The sequence below is a fragment of the Pagrus pagrus genome (genome assembly GCF_965226575.1).
Source record: "Pagrus pagrus genome assembly, chromosome: 18".
NCBI lineage: Eukaryota > Metazoa > Chordata > Actinopteri > Spariformes > Sparidae > Pagrus > Pagrus pagrus.
The window spans coordinates 17,584,873-17,605,343 of record NC_140202.1 but is presented as its reverse complement, the minus strand read 5'-3'; the positions used below and the strand labels follow the sequence as shown (position 1 = coordinate 17,605,343).

General features: G+C 45.0%; 1 protein-coding gene across 3 annotated transcripts in view; it reads left to right on the top strand.

The window, feature by feature from the left end:
• The window catches only part of pacrg (PARK2 co-regulated), a 130,384-nt gene extending 118,797 nt beyond the window's left edge, over nt 1–11,587 (top strand). For all 3 annotated transcript variants that reach the window (XM_084381816.1, XM_084381817.1, XM_084381818.1), the window contains one exon: nt 11,368–11,587. In XM_084381816.1, the coding sequence (XP_084237942.1) occupies nt 11,368–11,534 (167 nt within the window). In that variant the 3' untranslated portion in view covers nt 11,535–11,587. The remainder of the gene's footprint in view (nt 1–11,367) is intronic.
• Nucleotides 11,588–20,471: the final 8,884 nt, after the last annotated feature.

Below are 20,471 nucleotides of genomic sequence, written 5' to 3'. Positions count from 1 at the left end.
CAACCAGGAAGTGCTTGAGGCCATGTCCACACCAATGTAAATAAATAAATAAATAAATGATAGAAGGGTGCGTAAATCTCTTTAAACGCACAGTGTGTAATTTCTGCTGCTTGCGGTTTCAATAAATAACAGAACAAAAGATGTAAGTAGCAAGGCATCATGGGAGTCGTCTTCATTGTTTAACAACCACCTTTACTGATAAAAATCTATCTGACGTGGCTTGAAATGTGCACGGACAAGGAAATGTTCTAAAGATGGATTCATGTTGTGTTTAGTCACGTTCCACGACTTCCTCCCTCCCTCTCAGACTCTGTCTCGGAAGTAAGCGGCAAGCGGCCAAATGAAATGCACCATTACCTTGATTAAAACTAGGAATTTCTCTCAGTCTGTACACTGTTGGAAACATTTGGGATAATGAAAGTATACAACTTAACAAAATATACAACAAAGTTCTGGTTGTTTTCAGATGTTCTAGTGCAGGAATGTCACATGTTCCATCATTAAGTGAGTGTGTTGTTTGTCACCAGAGCAAGCCTGAAGAATCGAGGGCACCGTCAGGTCAAGGTTCTCACACCATTATCACACGACAGTGAAACACCTGAGATCACATGACAGAAATCCGCACATCCAGTTTGACCTGTTAGTCGAGCGATCCTTTTTCAGTGGTAACAAATGTTGATTTTGTGTCTTTTCGCGGAGAGAAAACAATGCACTTTCAGATTTATATGCATTTGTGTGGACGTGCTCTCATTCTTCCTTATTGTCCGTCGGGAGCCGTTGCCCTCAGACTTCCTGTTCTGAATGCAGACAGACTGCGAGCCGTCCTCTTGGTGCCATTGTCATTGTTGAGCCAAAGTTCTTTTAATCACACCGTCGACCCAACCCACCGTGATTTACTAGCCCCCCGCATCCATAGGCATCCACTCCAGCCAATTGCATTAAAGAGATAAATAACCCAACCAATAAAAGTGCTGCGAGGAGGCCGAATGGGCCCTGGAAAGCTCATCGTCCATTTGGTGCAGCAAGCAATGGGTGGGGGGTGAGCCGGGAGGGGGGAGGGGTGGGGCTTTTAGTGGAAGGTTTTTTAGGGGTGATATTGTGATTGGTGGCGTAGGTGATGTCATGTCATCCATCTTAGGGAGCCACTTCATTAGGCTAATGGAAGGGCTGGACCGCTCACCGCTCGTTCCTGTACGTGAATGTGTGTGTGTGTGTGTATATGTGTGTGTCTGTCCTTCCATTGATGGCAGCTTCCAAGGCTAAAGTAGTTATGAAGACTAAAGTGATTTTATTAGCCAGGCACATAGCCCATCACCGCGTATGGACATAACTGTGTGCGTGTGTGTGTGTGAGAGAGCGTGTGGGCAGAGTTGTGTGCGTGCCAGTATTTTCACACAGCGCGGTAATGACACTGTTTTTGGTGAGGGGAGATAATGCGGCGCGTCTGAGCAGCTAAAGCACACCTTATTCCTTTGATGTTTAAGCTACAGTCGCATTTCCTTCAATGACCTGCACAAAAAAAGTGAAGCGCAGAGAGGATACTAACCGCGCTTTAGGGTAATATCAGTGATAGACTTTGATTTGTCACTGACTTAAATTAGTATGTCACTTCAAATGTTCCCTCTTGTGACGAGTGAAGAGGACAAATGGAACCTCTCTTTGAATTTGCTGCGCCACTTGGCCTCCTCTCGCTGTCTGTCTGTCTGTCTGTCACTCCTTTCCTCCTCCTCGTCTCTTCTTACCGCCTCTCCATCTTTGTCAGCTTTTCCACCTGAAGCCCACATGATTTTTTCTGTCTGGACATGTGCTGTCTTTACGAGAGCGATTCCCCCGATTCCATTCCTCCCTTTGTTGCCCAGGTCATTCCACCTTCGGCAGCCTGTTTTATCCATCTCTTCATGTTTTTCAGGTGTCATATGAGGCCTGCCTCTGAATTCTTTTCTTCCCCTCAAACCTCTCCGTTGTCCGGTTGTTAATCCTTTCCCTCTCTTTCCCCTGTTTTTCCTCTGTTTTAAATCACGCCGCAGTTAAATTGGTGACTTTGAAGCAGTCGAGCTCTCGCTCACGATCTGATGAAGCTCACGGCCTTGCTGACAATATGCTAGATAAGTCGATAATATTATATCGAGTTATCTCAGTGGACTTACGGTCAAAATCAGAGAAAGCATTATTTAAGCCAGAGGGTTTTCAAAGTGGGAGGCAGGCCTCCCCAGTCACAGGGAAAGCTCAGTGAATGGAAATTAGTCATTGCATTAGTTATCAAACGGAGATCACACGGAATAGACTAAATGTGTGTGATCTGGTTAAAGAGATGGTGGGGAATTTAACTCTTTTTCTCACATCTGCAGTCAAAAACTAATACATTTCTTAGGACAGGCCTTTTTCATGTATTTTGGTGTCATGTCAAACAGCAATATTATTTTGTTTTTGTACATTAAGGATCAGGAAGAGAACCAGATGCCAAAAACATCGTATTGAATTCATCACACAACACCGGGAAAGTCCCTCCATTAGCAAACTCTTTCAATTTCCCCTCTCCTATTTTTGCAGCACTCATGAGAAGTTTCCACAGGACATTAACCTGATATTACATTAATCTGTTTATTCACACTGTTTAGACTATAATGTGAGTATAAATATACTATTTGTGCATCCATACGTTCAGCGGAGGTGTTAATGAAACAGAATAACCGCACATTGTCCAAGCTGTGCTGTAATGTTTCATTTAGAGGCCTCCATTCTCTCAAGGAGAAAACAACAACAATAAAAAGTAGTAGTGGTAGTGGTATTTTCCTAACTTAGACATATGGTCTCTGTATCCATGAATTTCAGTAAACGAGAAGACGGGATGAGGAGTATCCTTATCAAAGTGTGGTTTCCCCCCACATATGGACACCTGCTACCAGAGCAAAGGTACACCAGCCAAGCTGTTTCCTATGAATATTAATTCCTTTGCCGTTAGCTTCTGCTACTGAAGGTCACATGCCACCCGGAATAGGAATAAAAATATTCCCTTGCTTTTTATTTATTACTTGTGACAGCCACTAATTTGATGTCTCTTTACGCTCAGATGTGAGAAGCAAATGGTGTTGTGACATTTTCAGACGAACACGCGTAGGGGCGAGATAACTTTGATGGTCTGACGGATTGAAGGATGGAGAAAAAAACACGTGTCAATGCTTATTGGATTCCTGTCAAACACGAAGACAGCTTTTATGATGTCAGCTCTGTGTAAACATTCACCGGCTTAATGTTACAAAGAAACAGCGTTATTAGAGAGCTGCGCGGTTGTCTGACGTAACCTGTGGGTCACAGGTAACAGACGAGGCACTGCAGAGATATGTCTGATGTGATGTTTTTTATTGTTGGCGTTTCGGGATCTTCTTTCGAGTGATTGCACTGAACACTTTTTTGCTTTGAGATGATGATAAGGGGTCCTCCATTATCTGTATGAATAAAGCGTTTCGTGCCTTAGAAACCTTAAAGACGCTGTGTTAACACGTTAATCTGCACCCATTCCGCATGGCTCCAGTCCATCACGGTGTGCTTTCAGAGCTTTGTGTATATGCGTCACGTGCCTACACCTGTATTAACAGGCCTTTGCATTTCAAAGTGCAATGCTTGTTTGGCTTGTGTGGCCTTTAACGTCTGTCCCTGGTGCAGATCGATTTTGTGCCTAGCCAGCAGCCCACTGCTAACCTTGAGGTAAGCTGGCGTAATGAGATCGCATCTGACGGCATTGACTCACACCTGACAGCACTGACACTCTCCTCCCAGCGAGGGAGAGACACAGACAGGCAGAGTGGGAAAGGCTAGGTCCTCTGTGGGGAGAGACTGTGCTGTTAAAAGCTTTCTCTTCACTGTACTGTACGCTTCTACCTTCGATAAAAGTTGCTGTTTTGAATGCCTAAATGGTGGAAACGTGATTAAAAACAAAAAAAAAATTCAGCAAAAGTTACAGCTGTCAGTTAAGTCTGATCACATTTGCATTAAAATAATTAACTGGCAAGTGTGTGCCAAGATTTCAGGCTGACCCTCCGTTTTATTGAAACTTGAGCAGCCGCATCTTCTTGGTGTGCAGCACCTGAATTCAGGGTGTAGATTTTGCTGTTGCACCCTGTGGTGTAGGTCTGCAGGCCCTCTGTCTGGCCATAACTGCGATAAGGAGCACCCTGTCTGTATTTTCTGGCCCCGGCTGAAAAGCTCTGCAGCGACAGGCTGTGAGAACCATTCGTCACCAGCAACAAACACGCACTTGTGCACCCTGAAAAATGTGTAATCTAATTTGGAAATAATTAAAAAGTTGCTGCCCATCCGCGGCGTCAGTGTGATGTACCTGTGAACATAACACGAGATGACTCTTTTCTTTAGAGCTGTGACAGGCATACTGAAGCCGATTCACAGATGCATGTATCAGGCTACAATTGGATGAGATGGGACTGGGATAACCATTATCTGAGTGGTGGTAATTGAAACAATAATGGACATGGTAACAGCTCGGAAAATAGCATTGATCCATCATCTAAGATGAGCCCTCTTTGTGCATTAAAACCATGACTAAATGGCACAAACTGATATTGCTCTCGGTCATGACTAGGTCTAGTTGGCTAATTGAAAAAGAAATGAGCAAGAGGAGGGTTTTGTGAGGTGTAGCAGAGTGATTCTCCCTCCTCGCCTCAGCAGGACTGTGAATCCCTCCCACAGCCAGGGATTTCTAAGGAAAGATTAGCCAAAGACATGGCACGATTTTGGCGGAAGTGTGGAATTGGAATCCAATTCCTGTATACCTATGTACAGATGTAGACTCGTAAGCCAGTGGGAGCCAGATCGATAGGAATCTAACAGCTTTAGCCCCCGTGCAGCTCAGGAGCATCCTCAGCAGGTTACGTCTTTGTCTCAACCTTGTCTACACGCTCCTCCGGTCCTACTTTCTGCCGTGCAATCTGACCTTGACTTGTTTTCCTCCGCCTTTGCTGATGTCCAACTTTCACCGGGTTGAAATGGCAGTGAGCTGCAGCCAGCCTATAGACTGAGCAGTGCTGGGCTGGATGAACACATGGAAAATGAGATCACTGACCTACAGCAAAGGTTAGACTTCAGTAAGCATGAGCAGTCAGATGATGTCTGCTGTTGGTTCTGGGGGTTTAATAAACTCCTGCTGGCCACAAGCAAATTTTTTTCGTACTCCTCTACTCACAACCTGACGTGGATTTCCGTGAATGTGTGTGTGTATTGTGATGTGTCTGAAGCTGCAGTCCTCATTGTGGCTAACTGTGTTAAGCTGAAACGCTGTTATTGATTACACACAAAAGGTTGAGATGGAAAAGCAACAGAATGGGAATGGGCCGAGCTCCAGGTGTGCGTGCGTGCGTGTGCGTGCGTGTGCGTGCGTGTGTGCGTGCATGTGTGTGTAAGCATGATTGTGTATGTGAGCCACAGCTGTGCTGTCTGTCAGCCTCTGGCTTATCCATTAGGGGAAAAGGGGGCTGGGGAGTTTGGGAGAGGGAAATACCAGTGTGAGGGAGAGAAGAGCGAATGAGGCTGCGGTGGAAAGTAATAAAGCTATTGTCCTGCACTGATGTACTCGTACTTTACTTGAGTATTTCCATTTTGTGAGACTTCTACTCTGTAAGTGCACGTGTCCATATTGTGGTTTTCCAGGCAGAAAAGTGCTGGTCAGTTGCAGGGGAGTGCTGGGATGAAGCTAGCTCACTTGTTAACTAGTACAATTTTAGTATTTGTACTTTAATTGATTTATTATTATATTCTAGTATATTATTATTATTTACTTGAATTACATTTACATTTTCTGCTAATTTATACTTCGTCTCGACTACTGCATTTTTGAGGCAAATACTGTTCTTTTCACTTCACTACATTTATTTGATAACTTCAGTTTCTGGTTACTTTTCAGATTTTATGCTCAAAATTAAACAACACACATTTTTTAATGAATTTATTGCAGCAGCAATTGTTGAAAAAAAAAAAACCACTGTTTCTGATAATCAGCAAAATACTGGATATCCAATCTGATAATCAGTTAGACTCAAAGTATACAGTTTATACATACATGTAAATATATGGATAATTTACTTTTAATTGTGCTTCAGATATCCGAAGTACATTTATTGCCAGAAAATTACCTTTTATACTTAAATACATTTGATATCAGATACTTTAAACTTTTACTCAAGTACTTTTTGTATGGATGACTTTCACTTTTGCTCAAATAATATTTTAACACAACATCTTTACTTACCCTCAAGTATGACATGCTTTTTGGGAATTTTTCTCATTGGGAACAACTGAATAAAAACGCTGACCCTCGCGGAAAAAAAACGCCATATGGACGAGGGCCTAAAACATCAGAGGGAGATAATGTTTGTGCTTTTCTACATCTCTTTTTTTAATTCTTTCCTGTTAATAAATTAAGTATAATAGATGCATTGCTGTAGTTCAGAGTGCCTTACAGTGTATGGACTAGTCAGACCAAATAACACCTGCACCAACAAAACACTGTTATGTAACACACTGATGCGCTACTGTTACTTCTACATCTCCCTTTGACTCACTCTGTCTGTCCTTGTCACATGTACTTAAGCACACACTCTCTGCGTGTGTGTGTGTTCGTGCATCTCAACATGTATGTGCCGGTATGTACGCCCACTAGAATACATAACAACCTGTGCCTGCACATACACACATACTGCTGGAAGTTCTCTCTCACTCTGTTTTGCTGTCTTTCCTTCGCAGACACCTGTGGTTAGGCTCACACACGTAAACAAGCTCTCTACCCTCTCTCTCACACACACACACCTGGTCTCTCTCTCTCTCACCTCTCTGCCAGAGAGGTCTCTTTATGAGGGGCCTGCCTGGCGCCCAACTGCGAGGCCCTTTTAATTAGAGCCCTGCTGTTAAGCACAGGCCTCCTCCAGTGGTCCCATCCACTCCCTCACACCTACACACCCTCTGTCACACACTCACCACCGCTCCGCTCCTCTCCCTCCCTCCCTCTGCTATCCACACACAATGCATCCATATTGTATTCACTGTAGATCAAATGTAATACACAATGCGCCAAGAGTCCATGTCGAATATGCACTTTCAAGGCAGCACTTGTGAGCAGATTTTGCTCACCAGCTTAAGTTTGATTTTATTTATGAGAAACCAGTTTTACAGAAAAAAAACATGCATACTAGAGTTCATACGTATAGAGAAGAGAATTACCGCACAGAAAGTCTGAATAAGAAAGGGAAAAAAAGTACGAACGTGACCCTCTGTTCTGCTGTATTTATCTTCCATTTTGGAGCAGAATATTAGAAAGTATAATATTTTAATTTTAGCCTTTTTAAAGCCTGAACAAACATGATAGCATGAATGAAATTAATTAAGTCTTGAGGGAAAACATTTGCCTCAGCTGACACAGAAGAAAAATCATCTACTTAGACTTTTAGGATTAAGATTAATGGTAATAATATATCGCTTTTATACAGGAGAGGAAACGAGACAAAAATAGAACGGTTTTCAGGGGAAACAGCAGTTTTTAAAAATGAAATTTAACATATTTTCCACTCTCCCTCGACACAAAATGTTTCAAGTATGTTGATTCAAAAGATTATGTAGATATTCTTATGCTGACAAAATTTGGATTGGGGGATGGTGGGTTATCGGTGGTTGGTGAAAGAAACACATCGACTCACATAACACTCTCAGCTGTGCAGCCACACTCAACTCCTGCTGAAAGTATTCCTGGAACTTGCGCTGCTCCGTCGCACTCATAACCTGCATTCCTCCATTTCCCTTCTCAAGCAAGCCCAAAGCCCTCGTTTAAAAAGCCCAGGTCTAACGCGCATTGATCCTCTCCTGCATCTGGCTGCTGTGATCAAAGCGCTATTGTTGTTGGGGGGCCTCCTGTCTAAGCTGCTTTCATAAGGAACCTCCACCGTAAGTTGATTAGAAACAATGGCGGGTGGGTTGATATTATGTCGAATCAGCTCTGGAATTTCGAGGCTAAACTTCCCAAAGCTGCTGCAGCATGCGTGTCACCCGGTCCTTGCGTGGGAGGGGATTACAACCGCGCAACATACATACACATAATGCACACCGACCCCGGTCATAAATCTTGAGATGGAGGTTACAGTAGAGCTCTGTTACAGCCTGCTAATCACCATCAGGCTCCGGTTCCCAACCTGAAAATCTACCGTCTATTATTTAAAATTAGTTTGGAGGAACCGCCTGCCGCTGCCCCGCATCTGTGACTGCTTGTCTTCAGCTTGATGTGGGAAGACAGGTTCTTTAGGACCGTGGGGAATGAGGGATGGAGAAAGAGCAGGGTGGAGGAGGAGGAGGAGGACTGCAGCTGTTGTTGTGTGGAGTTTAGTGTTGGTCTGGTGTGGCTTGGCAGATATCACAGCAGAGCCCGAGAGAGGCAGAAAGAAAGAAAGACACTGATGGACGCTGACAGTCGACCCTTGTCCTGGTGCGTCAGGACCCTTAAAAGTCACGATTGACGTAGAATCAAAACTTTTGATGCATCAAGAGTCATCAATAATCATTTTATAATTGTATATTGAAGTGGAGTCCCCTCTCACCCCTTCCTTCCATCCTCCTCACCTCTGTGCTCAGGACTCCTTCAATCTCAGGGATTTAGCATGAAAATCAGAAGCACCTCCTCTGTGCCACCTCCCTTTACTTCCCCCCTCTTTTGCGTAGCAAATGTCGCCGCGCTGAGAATCCTCCTCTGTCTGCGTCCGTATCGACCCCACCTCTTCCTCGGAGAAGCAGACAGCCAACTCCTGCTAGGCCCCCTTTTCCTCCTGTTCACAGGGCGGGAGTTTTTATTATGATTGTTTTTAAAGATTTTTTTTCTCCGTCTGCACAGGGCTGCTGATATTGCCGAAAGCACAGAGAGAGAGGGAGAGAGAGGGGGAAAAAATACAGGGAGGGGAGAGAAGAAGAAGAAGAGTGAGAAAGAGAAGTTATTTTGCTGAAGGACATTTGCAGTGGCAGCTTTTAACACCCCCCCTCCGCTCTCCCTTCCTCTTCCTCCATCCCCCCTTAAACACACTTCTCTCTTTTTCTGCTCTTTAAATATTGAGAATCGTTGCAAATTCCTCTGGCCTCCTCCTTTTGATGCTCCTGGCCTCTCAACAGCTCAGCACAAGAAATGCACATGGAAGGGCTGAAACGCTCGGTCTAGCAGCATCAACAATTCCCCCCTTGCAGGACCTCCTTGCTCCCCCCCCTCCAGGCCCCAGTAAACGGGTGTGAGCTTTGCCGGTTCCCAAGCCGCACCTCTTCCCCGGCTCCCCGCGTTCTCCGGTCTGAAGGCCAAGCTCTCCCTCTGGGCTGGCTTTGGCTGCTCATTTTCACTCTAACAGGGGGTGGCTCTCCACAGGCCTGGCTTTTTAACCTACACCAACATGCAGGCACACACACACACACACACACACACACACACACACAAACACGAGCACACACAGCTGAAACAGACTGCAGAGTGACCCGGCTTGCTCCTGTCACTTTATTCTTTACTTTCCTCCGCTCTCTACACACATCACAGCATTCTGCATTCCTCATTCCTCCCTGATTGCTTTGCCTTTTTTTCTTTTATTGCTTACATGGCTGCGTTTTAGATGCTATTTAAGATTTTGCTAACTAGTAGGGCGCAGGCGGCTGTGTTGTGGGGAGCTCAGGAATAAAAAAACAGCCTGGGTTTAGACACAGAACAAGGCAGCATGCCTGAGCATATGCAGCTATCTTTGTTGTTTCTCCGAAGGGGAAAAAACTGTAAAAAGCTGTAAAATAGAGCCAAAGCTGTTAAAGACGCATCGGCTAACTGACGGTCAAAACCCGGCTGGAGACCCCCCCCCCCCTGTCAATTTCATGTAAAACAGGAGAACGACTCCTGAGCAGAAAGCAAGTGCAGCAGACTGAGATCATAGACGTGTTGCTGCTTAACAGCCCTCTTTATGGTACTGGCTCTCTTTGTGTTTTAATGAGGAGGCCATGGATGGGTGGAAAGGCAAGGAGAGGGAGAGGGAGAGGGAAGGTTGGGTCTGTCGGGGAAGATGTGAGATCACAAAAGATTGAGAAAGAATAAAGGACGGCGTGTTGCGAAGAAGTGCGCGAGAGGTTTAATGTGTCCTTCTCTCGTCAGGTCTAATTAGGAGTTAAAGATGGGACTGAAGGGTCCCCGTTAAAGTGCCCCCGTTAATTTTTATTCTCCTTCTGGTCAAATGTCGCTTTCTTTCCTTTGTTTCATTTTATTGCCTGAAGAAATAAATCCGCAGCTTCTCTCCAGGATATTTTAGTTGACCTGGACATTTTCTGCAAACAAGCTTGGAGGTCTTTGTGTGTATAGTGTGTGTGAGTGTGTGCGTGCGTGCGTGCGTGTGTGTGTGTGTGTGTGTGTGTGCCTCATTCCTCTCTATATTTACCTTCCTCTGAAAAGTGTTTTGAGCCCCCCAGTGCAGTGGCATGAGATTGGCAGTTTGCTGTGTGCTGATAAAGTCACGATCCGTGTGTGTGTGTGTGTGTGTGTGTGTGTGTGTGTGTGTGTGTGTGTGTGTGTGTGGTTTAAGTGCGCCTGCTGGTGAAAGAGAGAAAGAAGGCTGGACACCTCAGGAATGTTTTTTCGATAACAAGTTCCCCAGCTCACTCCAGCTCTGTTGTACAATTTTGTGTGTTTTACTGCACTGTGTGTGTGTGTGTGTGTGTGTGTGTGTGTGTGTGTGTGTGTGTGTGTTTGTTTGGGTAGGGGAGCTTCTGCAGCTCTCTTGCTGTATTGCGATTGGCCACGAGTGTATTATGCTCTCTGGGTCTATTTGTATTTCACCACACATGTGCGCAAACACCTGAAAAAGACAAGACTCGTTTGTACTTTGGAGATCTTTTTAGTGTTTGTTCCGTCACATTTTAAATCTGGTGCGAAACCACACTAACACATCCCCACCTGTGGAGCATGTCCAGGTCACTGCCCATTGGCCGTGCGCATCAACGCAGCGTTGCGCAACAGCAGAGCCGTCACTAACTCGGTCGTCCTTTACGCTGCTCTCCTCTCCGCAGGCTGCCTCATTAAACTTTCAGCTGAACAGTTAAAAACTCTTCTGCCGTTCAGTCCCAACTGGCTGCGGCGTAAGAGGAGTAAATTAAATTCAGTCCGTCCGATGGGTTTGAAGTCAGATGGAAGGATGGCATTTGCCGACTCAGTCCTCGGCAAAGCAGTGCGGCATGGCCACAGGTGGTGCTCTGCGAGCCCTGACATCAATCTCACAGTCTGAGATGACCCCGACTGAGCCGAAAAATAACTTATCTCTGGGTTTGTTGTCTCATTCTGTCTGTCTGTCTGTGTTTCCTTGTCCACAGCCAAACCTTCTGGCGTCATCCGAAGCCACCTGCAGCAGCCTGAAAACATTAGGGAGCTGATCCTGGAGACTCTGGAGCTGTTGGAGCGCACCGGAGGAGACGACGCCTTCGTGCATATAAAGATCATGGTGCCCACCTACCAGTCCTGTGTGGCTTATTCACAGTGACGTTGAACAGATTTGTTCTTTATTGTTATGAAATATACACGTTCAATATATTACCCTTGCATTGCTATTGTTTTATTACTTTAGTGGCTTATTCCACTCGCTGGCAAGGAATGCTTGATGCAAAGTGACTTTTATTTCAAACAGTCATATACATCAACAAGGCCACATTAAAGTACTATGAGCCCCTGGGCGACTGTTCAAAGGCCTTCCCCCACCACTCCAAGCAACATCCTGACTGAACTGTTACACCACCCGACCTGCACAAACATTTGGACACAATAATGCATCATCTCATCACTCATGACTGCAGTTTAATTCAAAACTGTTGTGGCACCAAACATGTCATATAATCTATATATAAAGCTCACAAACACTGGCAGATGAAAGCGAGCACGACTAATCAGTTCAAGTGCCGTAAAGTCTGAATGGCCGCAATAAAAGGGAGCACAAATGTGCACCGACAAAACTCATGCAAGCTCATACAAGCCTGCACGCATCCCTCAGCTGTAACAGTGTTGTTTGAATCAATCAATAATGGCCACAGTTATTTAAGTCTTCTTAAATGTCTTCCTCCTATTTCCAATGACATAAATGTTAAGTGGCTGAGTCTGTCTTGTCCCATTATAGAGCGCAGGCTCTCGTTAAGTCCAACTTTTGAAATGGAGCGCTCTCTAAAGGCTAGAAATGGTTAAATGAAATGGTTAGCTAGCTAATGTTAATGTCGCTGTAAGCTATCAGAGGAAAATGTATATCATACAGTGCATGAAAGAAAAAAGAAAGCAAGGAGAAAAAGAGAGTTAGTGGAAAAGGAAAACGCTAAATTGGTAAAACATTTGGCAGGAAAGTGTTATGAGGATCAATTTAGAAAAATCTGTCAACTGAAATTTGAATTACACAAAATATATAATAAAAAGGCAGAATACACATTATTTAGGCTCAAAACCAATTTCTATGGAAATGGCATAAGACAGGGAAAAGATTGCTGGCAAAACAGCCCAGGCACCAGGATGCAAATAACACTATTATAGCAATTAGAAAAGATGATAAAAAAAAATCACATCATCCAAAAAGATTAGTACCAGTTTTCAAAAAACTTCTGTACACATCTATTGGTACAACTAGCCCTGAGGGTAAAATACCAACACAACACTACCAACTCCTGTTGCCCTTAAAAAGCGGTTTAATTATTATATTATGGTTTATTTAAAATTATCAGTACCCATGAATCAATAGTCTAATCGGTAGTTACAGAGCCATCATTTCAATGTCCACTCTCCAGCTTGCCATTGCGTGAGCCCCTTCATGTGATGCCTGAATGTTCAAGTTTTCTTTGCTCCTTCGCAGAGAACAGCAGCCAGCTTGAATTAACGTCAGCTGCAGCAGATTCCAGATTTTAAGGCAGATAAAGTTTCAACAGGTCCAACTTCTCAAACCACTCCTGCAACATTTTCTGTTTTTACAACCACCTTCCAAGCCTGCAGGGCGTTAGCACCGCTGAGACAATGTATGTTATTTAAGCATACAAATACTGTTAAGTGTTTTGTTTTCCTCTCTTAAAACAGTAAACATCTGAAAGCTGTTATCTCTACTGTGCGAATCCTTTAATTAAAAAGGTGCTAATGCAGCTGGAGGGGAGTGTAGGGAGATTTGCGGTGATGCCGGTCTTTCCGGTCCGTGCCGTACATCTGCACCGTGTTTTGTCCCGCTCTAGAGCTGCTTCTGTTCAAAGCTGCATGGCTGTTTTGTATTGCATTGTACCACTGTACCCATTCTGTCACAAGCCCAGCTGGAGACAGAGCCTGTCTAAACACGCAGAGAACGACACACAGGAATGACGGTCGACAGCATTCCTCCAGACAAACACACACTCATACACACATAGGTTTGTTTAACATCCTTTGAACTCAAATACCCCACAGTGATCTTAGCGTTTCGTGTGTGCATTTTGGTGTGCATGCGGGCTTGTTTGTGACTGTTTTTGTGCCTGACAGCATACATGCTTTTGTTGTTTTATCCAGCCCAGCCAGTAACCAACTTTGTGTTCTCACTGTGTAGACTGAAAAGAGGTCTCCACTGCATTAAACTCACAGTGGAAACTTCATCCCAGATACAATGGAAGTTTTAGCAACCGCATTTGCCACACACACACGCAGAGAGACACACTCTTGCACATATACATATACAATCCTGCGACCCACAGGGGAAACATAGCGTAATTGATTTCTGACACTCACAAGGACACTTGCACCGTCTCTTATTGTAAGTCATGTCTCCGGCAAAGGCAACTTTACAGGCCTGCGGAGGAATCTATTCTCAACTAGAAGACAGGTTCATAATGCTCATATTTCAACCTCAGCACATCTTGAAAAGAACGTTACTGAATAGCTGTTCCACACTGCTGAACCCGACCGCGCTGCACTCTGCCTGCTGCTTGATCTGTGCAGTGGAAGACGAAAAGGAGCTTCGGTGTGGTCCTGTTTCAACACAAAACACATATTTCTTCCGAGTAAGTGCGGCAGCATAATGAAACAAATAACAGCAACGCTACAAGCACATGAACCGCTTTTAAAAGGAGGAGGGTGCGATTTCTCTGTTCTCGCTTGATGAGCCGATCGAACTCTCAACAGCCTGCGGTTCTGTCGAACTGTATCAGTGACGCCCCGCTGTCCCGCTTCACCTGTCCAATTTTACTGAGCCACAGGCTAGCAGCTAGCCAGCAAAGGAAGCTGAGTTTAGAGATGGAGAGGGCAGCTAGAAAAAAAAGGACAAAGTGAAACATGGTGAATGTGTTTGTTAAAGGGTAAGTTTAGCCAAAAAGGAAAATTCAGTCATTGTCTACCCACTCCCATGCTGATGGAAAGTCGGGTGGTCCACAAAAAATTTCTGGATCTTCACAGCAAAACAGTGTTGCAGCATTCTCCTAAACAACTGAAGTACTGTAGATGGGGACTTGTTTTCAAATGTAAAATACTCATTTCTGTGTGAATTTATCCTTTAAGCTTTTATTTCAGGACTCATACAATCCTTGCCATTCACATACAATGCCATCTAAGCCACAACATACTGAAAACACCCAGAGTTCGCTTCTTCACACTTAAAGGGCCAGGCAATCAGATTTCTTTGGCTCAATTAGGTCACATCAAAGGGGGCTAATGGGCATTTAATGCTAAATGGTGTCCGTTTCGACCTCCTCATGAACCCACTGAAGCTTATTAAGAAAGGTGACAGTCTGGAAAGGAACATCGGAGGATATGGTCTCCATTCAAGAGCTGCACACACACATACAGTGGCCTTAACAGGCAGACGCACACGCATAATAATGGCAAACAATGCTAAACATCAACACCGAGCTGTAATTGCTCATGCAAGTAATAGAGTGAACTGTGAAATGAACAGGAATAGAGGCAGCCAGCGAGGTTATTTGGCCTATCAAAGGCATCAACGCTTGACTGATCCAGACCTACAGGCCGGAAAGACCAAGCATGACATTACTTGAATTTCTCCCTTATCTCGCCTCGTGCTCGGACATGAAAAAAAGGCCTCGGAAGCAAATGTAGCATAGAGGAGAAATCGTCCTGATCATCATATTCTAACCTCTTTCCCCTTAGTCATAATGAGCAATTGATCATTTTGTGACTGCGGGTGCCCCAACATACACAAGGAAATAAATTGCTTCCCATTCAGAGTATTTCCTCCAGTCATAGAGCACAGGTTATAACATCATGCTCTACTTCCCTACAGCAGATCGTATCTGTCACAGATAAAGCCACATTATTATTTTCAGCTGAGAGGATTTCCGATTTTCTTTCCCCCCTGATTCGTCGTCTATTGTGAAAGATCTGCCTGATGGCACGTGGGGGCGATGGTATTGATCTGACATGTTATTCAGACATTTTGGAACATCTTTGTTCTTGTCTGTTTGTCTTTTGTTAATTCCTCCTCAGCCCAGAGGGGACTGATGAGATTAAGCAACTTCTGGCTTTGCTGAACATGCCTTCGCTCAGAATTCAAGGTAAAGAGCCTGCTGATCCTGTTTATGCTATGTTTCACTGCCTCCGTGTGTGTATTTCAGTTCATTTATGTATAACACTCACTGTTAGAGCTGGGTATCCCCACTGATTTCCCAAATCAATTCAATTTGATTCAATATCGATTTGTTAAGGGATATTTCAGCCACAATACAATTTTGCTCGGATATGAAAGAGGTTCAGGGAGAACTAAAGCAGTAAATTGTACAAGGAACCTTCTAACCTGTTGCATTATCAAAAATATTCACGTCTACATTCAAGAATAAGTTGATTCACACGTTCATATCAGACCATTCAAATGAAGATCGGAAAGGAAAATCACCAAGTACCACATGGTGAACAAACGTGTTTTCCACAGGCTGCCAAAGTGGTGAGTTTAGGGTGTTATAACTCCGACGTCAACCACTGACTGTGTAGCATTCCTGCACACCTGCCCTTGGGCTTACAAGGGTGAAATGACATTCTCTAACCGACCTGGTCTAACCCTCACTCTCCGCTGCAACTGGACTCCGGGGGTCAACCCAAGACGATGTGGGGGCCCGCGGGCACTCATTCAGCCCCTGGGGTTATTATTAGCCTAGCTAGCTCAGCCCCTCGCAACAGCTGCCACTGCCCCCCAGACAGCCAATAACACCCTCTGAGGGACACATGCAAGAAGCCATTTCACTGACGGAAACTCTAAGCATTGTAGGTACATGAGACAGTTTATGTACAGACTTCATACTGATCAACTCGGACGGCCACGCAGACAACTGTTTACATCTGTGTCTGGCTCGCACCCCACCAGCAGTTCCGGCCTTCGTGTTGAGCCGTTATCTCGGAATGAACAGTGACTTTCTGAAAGCCGGCTCCACCGAGCTCAAGTTTGTCCTTGTGCATCTCGATCTCGCCACATCAGACTGGTGGCAGGCCAACAAAGGCTTTTGTGTTGCGGTGAGCTGTGCGACAAAAGCTACACAAACACGCCGATAGCGTTCTGTTGACGGAGGGGGAAAAAGAGATTGAGGAAAGTAGAGAGGAAGCTGGGGAAAGAATCAAAAGGCAATTATGGGAGAGGAAAGGCGGCGTGAAAATGTTGGCGTTGTGTGTGAGTACATGTTGAATCAAGAGGGAGACAGCGAGATACATAGGCCCGAGCCCTGAGACGGAGCGGCGGTCCAAGATGAATCCAGCGGCGAGAGAAATGAAGGGAAGGAGAGGCTGTGTGGGCCGCGACGCGATGGATGGATGGAGGGAAGTGGGATGTTGTGTCACCTGGTAGAGAGAGCTGTCTAGCTCCGGCCAGACCCGAGATTTAGGAGCAGTCAGCTGCAGAGAGAGGGGAATGGAGAGACCAAAGAAGAAGAAGAAGAAGAGGTGGTGGTGGTGGTAGGGGGGCCACATGCTCCACCACTTGGTTATCTGTTTTTCCCCCACGTGTGAGAAACAGAAGAAAATCGAGGCGACAACTGGCGCTTAACGACATCACCACGCTCCCTTATCTGAACAAACAAGCCGAATGTGAATGCCCCGCTCTGTGTGTTGAAAATCAAATCATTCATCCATGTGGTTCACGCTTAATATGATCAAAGTTGGGGTTGAGTGTTGCATGTTGTAACCCTGTGTGCAGCGGGAGGATTTATTAAGCACTCAGGATGTCTTCATCTGTCTTCCCCTTTTATCACTTCCTTCCCTCTTTTTCCTCGTGTCCCTCTTTCTTCTGCTGAGCTGTCTCTCTTATGCCGATGTTATAGTCTCAACAGGCAGATTGTTAGGACCAGCAATGAGGGAGATGGTGCCGTGCAACAGAAATAAATGCCCCCCTGGGAATGATTCGTCTTGTTCACGTCTGCCCGGCGGACACCGTGCTCATCCTGGGACCTACTGAGCATGTGCGAGACAGGACAGCACAATGGAGATTTATCTCTCTGCCTCTCCATATGCCCGGTGTCTGATTCACAGGCTTAATTCAACAGTGGAGGAATAATGTAAACAGTTTGAAACAGGAGATCATATTCTGTTTTCCCTGTGTGGAGACCCTTTAAAATCTGCTTAAAACCTTACATCCTGATTTACTGTTTAGGTTCGTGAGCGATTCTCTTATCTGTGATTCTATGTGTGTTTAGATCCGGCACTGGACCTCTGGATCAATTCTCCTCTGAACAGATTTGATCAATGAGGATTCTCTCCGTCACTCTCCCCTCTCCCACATTCTCTGTTCTTCCTCCACCTCTTCCTCTCCTACAGGTCTTATCACTCACAAACACTCATTTCTTCCCCTGCTACGGGCTGACAGGCGTGCACAAACAGGCGAACGAGCGGGTAAACAAATACGGGCATCTTCAGTAGGAGCAGGAATGGATCCACGCTGTTAACAATTGGCGGGGACAGATGTAGCATCGGCAGGACTTCTTTAAGCCGTATTGACACCGGTGTGCTCTCCACAAGGGGAGGAATGAGGAAGGACGAGTGGGTGAAACTTGTTTATCCTCGGCCTGTTTAAGTGCCACCTTACTGTAAAATGCTAACGTGTCATTTCCTGCTGTTGATTGATGATTAGCAGGTTCTAGGTGAGAGTTTGGAGGTGATGTTTTCCCATCAGAGCTTTCTATCACAAGTGGCTCCAGCTGTCCCACTTCCCCACCCCTCCAAATCCCTCTCTCCCCCTTGTCTGGGCAACAACAGGCATGCCAACAGGCATTTCCATCACCAGATTGCCAAACCACTGGAGCATCTAGCCTACAACACCCAAGGTGACCTTTAACAAAATACTGAATGGTGAATAGCTGGGGTGGCAAGAGTAGAATGGGTTATTCGAGACGCAGGAACGTTGCAGCTTCAGATTGAATTGTGATAGATTTTTCTCATTGTAACACTCCTTCAGCTGACACTTAAAGTATAGTAGTGTGTGAATAGTATACACTCTTTCTCAAAACAAGCCTGTCATAGTGACATTCTTCTCTCCTGTTGAGCTTACTGCCTGTATCTTTTCTGTTCCACTTAGTAACCATATATAAGTCAATAGCCTGTGAAAGAAATCCTAGATTGGCTCAAGCTGGGTCCAAGCTATGCAACCTAGGTTTGAAAATCCTTTTTGTATCCGTTTGGGTCTTCCATAACTCTACAATCCAGTCAGCAGGTAGGTGTCAAATATAACATGATGGCTTGAGGTCTACCCACCCCCGACACCAGACAGGCCCCTGACTCCCAGCTGCAGTGGAGCCCAAGGGACACATGGATGCTTTTGGTCTTGTAGAACAAGTAATGCCCTGCTTGGCTGGACAGGTACTTTTTTAAGGTATCACCTGGATCGAGGTTCCAAGTGAGCTGATCCAGTCCATCCCCTCCGTATCCTCCATTGTGCCTGCCTTTGTATCGCACTGACGATGATGTCACAGCAGTTTCACACACCCATCCTGCCTACATTGAGGGGGTACTATCTGCAGTAGAAAATGAAACAGAAGCCCCTTTTAGTTAGAAAATGTGCCACATTTGCAGCCAGGTAAAGGCTGCAATCTGCCGACTTGTCTATGTGAAATGTGTAATATTCCTCCTTTGCAAACAAGCTGCCACTGGAGTAGGCGTAAACATGTGACGTGACGTGAAGCACGAAGTTGGGCATGAACAGTGACGAGTGATCTGGTTATTGACGATTCTCTCGGCTGTGATGGTTAGCATCTCCCCGATCTCAGCGGCTTTCCAGTTGCTCATCTTGACGTCCGCGGATGAAGTGATGAACTGACTGCTGTGATCAGCTGTTTCCTGCTTTTGAAACTCCTGGCTGTGGGTCGCACAACAGTGCACGTCAACGACACATCCGCCCATGTCACGCAATTGCCGGCACATCGACGCCTTGGATTTACATAGCAATGGAGGCGGCTAAAAGTGTACCCTCCGAGGCATCACATTGGCAGACCAAAACAGGCCGCAAAACGACAGCCAAATTGAAACGGACCCAAAAGTGAGTCAAGTCGGGTTTAGCCGAGCCATACCATGCTCTAGAAACACGGCTCTAGACTCACACCAAGACTGAGCTTACATCCACTCTAGAGCCCCTTTCACACATGCACTGCTACCCTGAAATAGTACATTAATAACAGTTCTGTAAATGTGCCAATTTAGTCATCCTGGCTCATTTTCAACTGCAGTCCTTGAGCAGGTGCAATAACAGCTACAATAGATACATAAAATACAATAAAACAGAGCAGATGCCCTCATGTATTTGTGTGAATACACATGTCCAAATCAGTTGGCCTGGACATTAAACAGAGTTTACCCTGCCAGCTCCCACGTACAAAGTCTGTGTAATATGCGACTCAGCCCATGTGCAGGTCATTGTCCGGAGTATTCACAGTGGGCGAGTTGCTTTGTACTCCTCTGTGCTTGCATGTATATTGATTTCCACTGTTTTGTTGATATCGTGGATAGTTCCAAAAACATGTACTATTGATATCAATGCAAAACAGTCATAATTACAGATGAGTCCTCTTCATGTGTGCCCTACCCTGGTGCCACTCCTCATCTATTTTTAGGAGTATTTCCAGTATGCGAGAACGTGTCTATATCTGAATCAGGTAGTTCCTCATCCACGCTAAATCTCCTGAACCATTGGGAAAAGTGCTAAATCTCCTCTTCAATTACGCATTACAAACAATATTTAGTCAGGGGCGTGGCAGACACAGTGTCAGTTCTATCACTCCCTGCCTCCTTGATCACCTATAATGTGTTTAATACTGCCAAAGACATGATTTAGTTGTCCTAACTGACATACTGCTGTTTGTTGTCAGACAACCGAACGCACATAAAATAGTGATTTGATCTCGGCTCATAAGTGCTACCTGTTAGCCTCTGTGAACAGTAAGTCCTACATTGCCACACTGGGACTTTGTTTAATTGTTGGATTTTATGATCCCAAAATTGTCTGCAATGT